This window comes from Xylocopa sonorina, chromosome 9, assembly GCF_050948175.1.
Source record: "Xylocopa sonorina isolate GNS202 chromosome 9, iyXylSono1_principal, whole genome shotgun sequence".
NCBI classification, from domain to species: Eukaryota; Metazoa; Arthropoda; class Insecta; order Hymenoptera; family Apidae; genus Xylocopa; species Xylocopa sonorina.
Genome location: NC_135201.1, coordinates 9,385,737 through 9,395,876, shown reverse-complemented (window position 1 = coordinate 9,395,876; position 10,140 = coordinate 9,385,737). Strand labels below are relative to the sequence as shown.

General features: G+C 43.1%; 1 protein-coding gene across 1 annotated transcript; it reads right to left on the bottom strand.

Annotated features, from left to right (window-relative positions):
* Window positions 1-5,596: 5,596 nt before the first annotated feature.
* Window positions 5,597-7,614, bottom strand: LOC143427570 (uncharacterized). Its single transcript, XM_076901815.1, has 7 exons — window positions 7,527-7,614; window positions 7,050-7,312; window positions 6,846-6,968; window positions 6,708-6,763; window positions 6,544-6,622; window positions 6,343-6,471; window positions 5,597-6,276 (listed from the first exon to the last, which is right to left on the bottom strand). Exons 1-7 carry the CDS (start codon window positions 7,597-7,599, stop codon window positions 6,070-6,072), a joined length of 930 nt encoding a protein of 309 aa, XP_076757930.1. The 5' UTR covers window positions 7,600-7,614; the 3' UTR covers window positions 5,597-6,069.
* Between the last annotated feature and the right edge of the window lie 2,526 nt (window positions 7,615-10,140).

Sequence of the window (10,140 nt, the reverse complement as noted above, 5' to 3'; positions counted from 1 at the left end):
AATAAGGATGCGAGTCCACCTGAGCGTAACAGTATCGCGAGTTGCTCTCGAGAGTAAGATTTTCGAATCGACGTGCGCGATATTGAATGAATGTGTACGCGTATATATACATATGTACAACCACGCAGCGGTGAACGTAACGATGAGAGCAACTCGTGGTAGCCTTTACCCTCAGATGCGAGGACACGATCGTAACAGTGACTGTACACGACCCTGTGACGGTGACAGCGACGACAAAGACGATTGCGCGTGTTTCGTAGATCGAGACAAGGGGGAGACAGCTCGTTTTCGTTCGTTTCGTTTTGCGAGCAATCGACGATTCGAGACAGAGGATCGGTGAGAACGCGGTGAGAGGAACTGTTCGCGAGTAAACACGCCAACGAAGTCACGCCTTCGAAGCGATCGGTCTCGGCGCGGAATAGAAGGATGCTGGAGAAGAAGGAGCTAAAATAAACGGTCGCAAAGACGAAGAACCCACGACAAGGAGAGAAGAGGAGATCTATAAAAGCTGCAGCAATAATATAATATAGGTGTTACGGGAAAATAATTAACGCTAATACAATCGTCGACGATAAAATCTGGATCATACCGATGTATCGTATCTACACAAAGTGTATACATATTTAATGCTATATGTGTATATATATGTATATATATACACACACATACACGTACATACACTCAGATACACACACACACACACATGTACGCTGACAGAGTCACGTGTATACATGCATATGGGTGCGAACACGTAAAAAACAGGCAAAACAAGCGTATACACAAACGCGTTCACACAAACGTATTACATGTATATATAAATAGTTAGTCGGCACAGTCGAAAAGAGTAATATATTAACGATTATAATTTATTATTCGCGACGCCTGTTGCTCGTTAACTATCGTCTGATAATCGCTTACCGAGCAGGGAACGGGCGACGTTCGTGTTAACGTTTTGTTGATTATATTATATGAACGTTGAGAGAGGGGCGTACATTTGAAAGATTATGGGTTAATGTTACAGAATGATATGAGAAAGAGGGTGGAAATCGAGGAGTAGAGAAGGGGGGAGGGTAAAGAAGGTGAACAGTTGCGCTACACACACACACAGGCCACATTGCGTACGTTGCTCTAATAAAAGAATAATGTTTAACGCGAGCACGATAAACGCGATGGTGACGGCGATACGATGGTACGATAAGCATGCATAACGAACCGAAGGCGAAGGAGAAAATGATACTGAAGAGGAGGGACGAGAACGACACGATGATAATGATAACGATAATTAACGATACTTTAAATCACTTCGCATTGTACAGAAGCATACTGATTGTTAGTTTAAGTAGCTGCGTTGGCACGATCTGCTATTATTTAATCGTTGGATACGATTAAAGGAGAAGTTTAAAGGGAGGCGCGTGATATCCCTCTGCGTGACGAGCCATGAAGATCGGTGTGTACATTCGCGGTGTCTGGCTCTTCGAATCGAACCAGCTAACAGTTTGTTGTCGTGGTCGTCGTTGTCGGAGGCGGAGGAGTGAAAAGCAAGGCGTATTCGTTCACCGTCGAGGCTCTGCCGTGTCTCTCTCGTCCAGAGACCGAGGAGGACCTTCCGACACCTAGGGGCTCGAATATTAATTTATTCTCGATTTACTCACGTTCAGTCAATTCGAGGACTCCGACGAGACTTTGGCACCTCCCAAAGGATCGTCGGATGGACAACCTTTTCCAAATTCGGTTGCTTCGTGTGTCGCAGACAGCGGGATTCAATTTTGTTTCTTCCTTTTTCTCACACGACACGCAAGGCGTTCCAGTTCAGGTGACTCGTGGAACTTTTCGGGGCCTCGTAAGAAATGGAAGCACTTGTAATAATCGTAGGTCCAGAAATGCTTCTTTGAATCTGTCCAGAGGGATGAGCAAACGTTTTGAGAACATTGTTATGTATATGACAACAGCAGACTCGTCAACACCGAATCGATATTACAAAAATCCATTTCGACCTTTCTTTTTTGGCCTTTTCTGATAGTATATTGTACCGTTTAAAAAGAGAAGTCTAATGTAGCGTTACTTCTTAACCCACTGCCGCAAACGGCGGCTATAGCCGTTCCAATTCCGACGATACGTAGGCGAATTACGTTTGTAGGAGTAATCTTCGAACTTGCGAAGTAAGTAACGATCGTAGCCGTCATTTGTTCCAGATAAGAATACAGAGAAAAAGAGCCCGCGGCAATGGGTCGAGGAATCATTTCAGGACTTACGACTGTTCGAACTTTCTTGCCCTGATCCACGTCGTCACATCCAGTTCCTGAACTCGAACAGCCTGCACAAAGTATTCACACATTATCGGCCTTAATAAGCTCGAGAGCGTGCGAGAGTCGCCAATAGAAGAGATCTAATCCCATAACTCTTCCCGTGGGCGCGTAATAATATTTCTATACCCGAGCCTCCGCTCTGAACACACACACCCACCCACCGTGTCGTTCACCTTACGTTCAGCTAGCTTTAAAAACGGACACACCTCTCGGTACCTTGTTGTTAGCGTTTTCTCCCCGTAACCGCGTGATGCGTGGCGCGTTCGTGCGTAGCGATATTCTCTCGCGACATATAGGAATTGAAAAAATCAAACTTACTTTTCGTACCATCGAATAGAAGTTCTCCGGGCCACGATAGACTTATACCAAGAACCGGTACCGCACGCATCGTCGACGCCCACGACGATAGGCGCTCCATTATCTAGTACGTACTTTGGCCTAACGACCTAAGGGGCGAGGGTTTTCTTGTTCAAATATTCTATATATATATATACATATACCACCTTGTGGCTTCGTTGATTTCCTTTTGTTGTACGAGGAGAGATCGGCCAGCGTACCTCCGATCTTGTTTCGCCCACCGTTGCTAGGGTCCGTTTGTCCGTCTTGTCTATCTTTCTCTCTTCGTCTTCTTCGCCACCTTTTCGATCTATCGTGGGGGAGTAGGATGATCGCTAAACAGTATCGTCCGGCGAACGAACACACTATTATCGTAGTACCATCGAAACGGGAGGGGACGCGTTTACTTACCTTCCCCGGTATTTAAGTATAAAACCGCGACAATTAGAAAAAAAAAAAAAAAAAAAAAACTCGAAACCACCGTAGCAGGTGTGTGGCGTGCGAACGAACGAGAGGCAAGACCGGCAGACTGGGTCTGGAACGTGAGCACGAGGATATGGTGATGTCGGTTTTTCGAGACACGACAGCGGAACGGGAACCGTGACGAAGCAGAGGGGAACGTTTTTAAAGAGACCTCGAGAACACGACAGACGAGCGTTCGAGAAATGATGTACATTCGGTCGTGTCGCATCGGTGCAATTATTAACTCCTTCGAGAGACTATTTCAATAATCTTATGAGTGTCAATTCCACTTTCGAGCGTAAATCGTAAGTTTGCGAATGTTTTCAGATAAAAAAATTTAAAAAAAAAAATAGAACAAGCGAACAAAAAATAAAAAAGAGCGATCGAGAGGAGGGGAGTTCGGTGTTAAAAAAAAAGTCGTAACGATTAAGAGAGGTCGCGCGGCCGTGTCTCTTGACTGCCGCGCGACAAAGTGAGATTATTCTAATAAATTTACAATTACCCCCCCAAGAAAAAAAGAGAAAATAATAATAATAATAAATAATAATAATAATAATAATAATAAATAATAATAATAATGAAACTAATTAGGGAATGAGAGAGTGGGAGAGAAAGTAGAAGAGAGCGCACGCAGGTGCGAACGAGCGAGAGAAAGACAAGGTAAGGAAGAAGGGCAGGATGATTAGATGCGAACGACGGGAAGGAGGGTGGAAATTTCGAAGGAGAGACGCGAGTGTGGGAATTCGAACGAATGCAGGAGCGAACGTCGGCCGGAGAGAGTCTGAGAGCGAAAGAATGCGTGGAGAGAGAGTGTGTGGATGCGAGAGAGAAACCGAAGCGCGCGAGAGAGATAAAAAAAAAAACAATTTAAACAATTTAGCACGTTGAATAAAGGTATGAGAAATACTTTTTATCGTAGATACACTTCTACTAGACGAAAGAACTACGCAGAGGACGAAACGAATAAAAAAAAAAATGGCAAAAGTATAATAGAGGATAGAAATATAGAAAAAAAAAGAATAAAAGAAGGGAAAGAAAAAAAAGAGGAGACCTCTGTATTATGGATTACTTATTAAATAAATCAACAACGGTGTCTTTTCCGCCTACGAGTCGTATTTGCGTCGAGTGAGCACGGATGCATATATATATATATATATATATAAAAATTCACTTCTCTCTCTCTCTCGGACGAGAACAGTAAGAGATATATAGATCGTTATTTCATTTTCATCTCTAATGCGATATTATTGTTATTACCATTATTAATTATCGATACTGTACAAAGTTGGCAATAATCTTAAGAGACTCCACCGTCGTAACGCGTCTTACTTAGTTGTGTCTAATGAATGGAACGCGCTCGTCGTCCAAAAAAAAAAAAGAAAAAAAGAAAAAACGGAGAAGAGAAGAAAAAGCTCGTTGCAGCGCTGACTAAGGAGAAACACACACGTACATACACACAGACACAGAGAAGATCGAATTGTGATGAGAAACACAAGCGAACGTGCCCTTTCATCGTCCAATTCTGCACAAAAGTATTAATTCAAGCCTCTCGCGAGCCTGAACACGTATATTACACGCATTCCTACACGGTGGAGTAGGCGTTCCGCAAAAAAAAAAAGAAAAAAAAAGAAGAAAAAAAAGAAAACCCATAGATCTGGCTCGCTCTTGAACGTAGAGGCTGACAAGGTTTTGGGAGAAAAGGGTACGTGTCAAGTATGATGGGAATCGGATCGCGCCCCCATGGACGGATACGTACACGGTCGACCAACGAGAGTGCTGAATCCATCGGCGAAATCCATCGTCTCTTCACAGCCAGGACAAAAAGAATCGAACAAGCGCGCAAACACCGTCTCGATTCAACGAGACGTTGCGTCGCTGCCTCTGAATCGCGATTTGCCGATTTCCCCTCGCGTTATGCGACTTATCTTCGATCCACATTGATCTACTGAAGCGATAACAGAAAACAAAAAAAGACAACAAACAGAAAAGCAACCAAAAAAAAAAAAAAAAAACAAAATAAGAGCCAAGCGTTTACTGTACACAATTATATTCTTTTACGTTAACGACTTACTATTCAGTAGACGAAGTAGTATATTTTACAGTTACCAAGATACGGTAGCGTTACTTGTCTTACCCCCTAATTTTATATATCATCGAAGATACGCAGGAAGTAACGATTATAGTCAGCACTACAGTGAAGTTACTATACGTCTGTAGATAACAAACGGTCCGCAAAAAGAGATTTTAAAAAACCGACACGATGTTCAATGTATTTAACTAATTGATCTTCTCTCTCGAAAGATGAAACAATATATAACAATATGTAATAGGAGTGAATGTTGCGCGTCCCGTTCATTCGTCTCCTTTGCCCCTCGTTTCTTCGACGCGTGCGGCCGCAGGAGCTCGCGCGCGTCCCATTATTCAAGAATAAAGAACAAAAAATGGGTTCGTTGAACAGAAACAAATCAGTATTGGATTTCCATCTTTCTTTTTTTTTTTCATTTATTCATTCTTCCGTCGTATACGTCACAATGAATCAAGCAACAACGAAGAAGAAAGCAACAGGACACAGAATGAGTTTGGAAAGCGAGGAAGAGATTATGAAAGAGAAGATACACGGCGAATAAATAAATAGAAAAAAGGTTTGACCATTGATATGTATAATATATACATGTACGGATAGCGATTAATCCTCGTGCACTGTTCAGGATACCGACTGATATTGACTCAGAAAATTAAACTTGATACCGTGGGTGCGCGTACAAACTTCACTGCATTTTCGTTCTGCAATTAATATTAGATGAGGAATATATATATATATATGTATTGTACTGTCCAAGAGAAATGATTGAAAGCATAACTCCAGTACCGTTTTCAACACTGATGTAACGCTTGTTTGAACAGTACACAAGGTTTAAACGAACATAGCAATGACGTATTGTTACACATCGTTGCGTGGACGATGTTAAACTGTATGCTCGTGCGGGCACACAATTGTGTCCACGGAATCGGAGACGATTTCCGCTCGATGTATAAGACCGTCAGTGAAGTCGCCGTCTCTCGCGATGTCCTCTGGTCCTTGAAGAGCGTGCTCGAGAATGAATCCAGTTACTACCTTTGCATCAACGTACGACATACTCAGTCGACACCCCCATGAGACCAGGGCCAACGGCTGAAATATCGATTTGCATGTTTAATCGAGTTATGTATAATTGCGTAGTTATCAGGTAGCACTTACGCGACGTTCGTCCAACAAATTATAAGGGCTGATTATGTGTCGTCGTAAGCAACCCGCGAGCAGGCTTTTTAAACGTTTCACTTCCATTGGATTGGCACAGGGATGGTACAATGCGACGATCGCTCCGTGCTAAACGACGAACGCAACGAAAGTGATTAGAAACGATGAAAGCAACAGAGTATTTGTCGTTCCTTAAATTACCTCGAGACTATGAAGCCACCTTTGCTTCGGCAAGAATCTGTATTCGCCGTAGACGGGCCACAGAGGCCTGTGCGGTCCGCTAAGGATTATCGCACAGCTACTATTACCAGTATGCGATCGTATGGGATTTTCATTAATGAAAACAACACAAGAAGTGTACTTACAACAGTGGAACATCATCGTCATACACTATTTCTTCGTACATGCATTTGTGCGTGGCCTGTACATATTCCAAGTAATTCTCTGTAGCACATTATCCATCGCCAATACATGTAGCAATAAACAGACAAATAAATACTTACGACATAATATTTTGGAATGCGTTCACAGTACTTGACTGCTATCGTGCTTCTATCGGGTACAATCCTCTTCTCGTAGCAGACGTAATCGAGGGGATTACCATCCCAATCCACGGTTAAATTTGTCTGAAGGAAGACCGACACAGTAAGGATCGTCGATAGATGACAAATGACTAGAATCATTAAGGAAACAAAAGCCGTACGTACCTTAGCGTCGTCGCAGGCCGCAGATGGATATCCCATTGCTACTCCGTGAACAGATTGCAATGGTTTCAAGGTATCATCGGCTTTGTCAGAGCTTGCGAATACCTTGGGTGGCGGAGTAGGACTATCTGGTCTGTCAGGCATCCATCGCCCCGTCCAATTTTCCTGATCATCGTCGAGGGCGTCTCGACGATTCTTTCCACCGGTTGCGTACGCATATTTTCGAAGCTCGCGTAGTTGATCGAGAGCAGCCTTCCGTGGATTCTCTGTAACATTTTAATCGTCAGATTACGACTTCTTTAACGTTTCGCTCGAATGCTTCGAGGAGGACGATCGAGGAGAGCAAAGATTCATGCACATACAATGTTTACAGGTTAAGAAACGGGGAATACCCAAGCAACGCTCGTCGCACTCGAGGCATTCGAAGTGACATAACAACATCATTATCATAGCATTGTAATTCAACGTTTCTGTAATTACCTCCAAAGACGTTCGCGATACCTGGCGTGACTAAACAGCACACACAAAAAATGATAACAGCTTTTTGCTTCATCTTCACGTGGCCAACAATACAGCGATGTATCGGTTAAAAGTTGTCACTGAATGCGACGCAGCCGCCATCTTACGTCGACAGATGAACCCCAGACACCATTTTATTTTTTACTGACGCTGGAGGAATATCAGGGGTGGTTATTGAAACTAAAATTGAGTTTACTACTGAAAATAAATAGATAAACGAACTAATTAAACTCTTATTTCAGTCTAACAGTAGAGGACAATGATAGAGAGTATTCGAGTTCGAATTTTGTTACTGACATTTTATAAGATCCTCGAAAAACACAAATCTAAAGTGGCTCGATCGTGCGTTAAATAATTTGTACTCTCCTGGAAGGATGAAAAGCAAAATTGAGGTTTGTCTTGATAAATGCATTCACTTTTCAAATTTAAAGAATCTAGATCGAGGAACATTACATCGCAGAAGCTGAGGAACAATTTCACGTCGATACAAACGCAAGCGAAGTACCTATTCTGGTTACCCATTAGCGTTACTGTACATCGTCGGTAATTTGATTAATTAGCCGGGAGCTGTAAGTGGCGTGTGGCCTATGTGCACCTTGCGCAATTATTTTGTTGCGTTCGCAACAAGTACTTGTTTTAGACGCGAAACACGATCGAAGAGAATTCGTTGCAGCTCAGACTTGCCTCGAAACAATTCACTTTTTGATCGACGAAACGCGACAGGATCAGACGTATACGCTTCTTAATTCAGAGCAGCAACTCGATGCTTAAACAAGTTGGTTTTCGAATGGAAACATCAAGACAGAGTAAAGTAGTTCGCATTGATATCGTGTCGGTGTCAGTGCTCGAGGAAATTGTTCTCGAGAGGCTGGAACTGCGTAGCTTTTTCATTTTCATTTACCATAACTTCTTTCCTCTAGAACTGCTCTTGGTCTCTTAAGAGCCATTGCTTGGGGACGGCACTTTCTAAGGCGTAACGAACCGAAGTAAAAAAAGAAAAGAAGAAACACGCGAGGTTGTAACATCGTACGCGTTTTTCTGGATTCTGGGAAAATCAAGCGTCCAGTTGAGGAACTGATAAGAATGGGGATTTGTAGAGCGAGCAGCAGGTGTAAAGTAGCTGTCAATCGCGTTATCGGCATCATAGATGAGTCGAGTTGATAGTTGCGCGATAGGAGTGCTTTCGAGCCTGGCGTCAGTAAACAGATACAGCCGAGAGAAAAGTAAAGGCAAATGAATGGCTCTGGACTGCACTGCAAACATTCTCGAGTGGCCATATACAGTATTGCGTCCGAGGTTGTACGCACACGCCTGTCATTCGCGTGTCTCCGGCTATCTCCGCTGCATTATCACCGCTCGCACCTTTTTATCGCTGTGAAAGCTAAAAGGGAAAATTGCTTCCTACCCCTCTCTCCACTTTTGTTACCGCTTTCTGAAGATTGAGGTTTAAACCGCAGCCCCATAAAGACGATCCGGCTGCTAAGCGGTCATTAGAGATAATTCGAATTGGAGTTCGACGCTGCGAGAGTTTTACGACGCTGCGATGTTCGCAACGTCGCTGAGTGGTGAAAACTTTCGCAAAAGACGTCGTCTATCGAGCTTTTATTGAAGGCTCTTTTGCCCACGCGAGTGGAAACGAGGAAGCCATGAATGGCACAAGGCACAATGAATGAAATATGTACATTCTAAATAGATAGATTCCTCTGTTCCTCTAATACATATGTATTTCAATTTGGATACTTTATACGGGTATTCTCTTATACGTTATATACGTTTTATATCAACGTATAAGTTTGATATGACGTTGATCCAATTCGAGATCCAATAGCTTCACTGTTTTCGCATCAATTTGACGTATCAAACATTCCCGTACGAATAGCTTTGGCCTTGCCGTTCTAGCCACTGATGATATCGCATGAACGGTTCCGCAGTTTGCGAATCGTGTAGCACCATCCGAGCAATAGGTAGGAAAAGATCATCGGGAACGATATGGTCGACCTATTCCACTGCACAGTAGTAATGCTCAATGATTGAACGATACACATGTCCGCACAAATAATACAAATCATCGTATTTCCAGTTTTCGCCTGACGAGATCGTCCTTGGCTGCAGGGTTCTTCGTTCCCTGATTCTTCTTGGATATGAAGCCAAGAGACGGACAGAAGGTATCAAAGAAAAGCGCAGAAAAATATGTTCAAAGGGAGAAATGAGATAACCGAGAGACACGTCCGTCGCCATATATTTTTAACATGTGAAACATGAACTCTATCGACGATATGCGATATCATTTTCAAAGCTGAACATATTTGTCGCGTGATCCTTTGAGGTTTGTGTTCCTTCTATTGGACCCATGTACGCTCGATTCAACTACTTGATCATTCGAACAGATTTTCCGTAACGGGTAAAAATAGTCGCGTTTTGTGACAACGAGAGCAAACGTCAGGCGCAGGGATTCGCAATGGTCAAAAGGGTGTTGTTGTTATGTACGCATCGTGTCATTCAGTCCGAAAACGAGGCGCCCCTCGACTCGTTTCCCTCGCTCGGGCGCATCGTTTCTCGTAAAACGTCAACGAGA

What these genes read in the sequence shown, in the direction of transcription:
- LOC143427570 (XM_076901815.1), bottom strand. Translation starts at nt 7,599, where the DNA reads ATGAAGCAAAAAGCTGTTATCATTTTTTGTGTGTGCTGTTTAGTCACG. An exon ending in CGGCCTGCGACGACGCTAAG is followed by an intron (nt 6,969 to 7,049) that starts GTACGTACGGCT and finishes GTCTTCCTTCAG; the next exon opens with ACAAATTTAACCGTGGATTG. An exon ending in GACGATGATGTTCCACTGTT is followed by an intron (nt 6,623 to 6,707) that starts GTAAGTACACTT and finishes GATAATCCTTAG; the next exon opens with CGGACCGCACAGGCCTCTGT.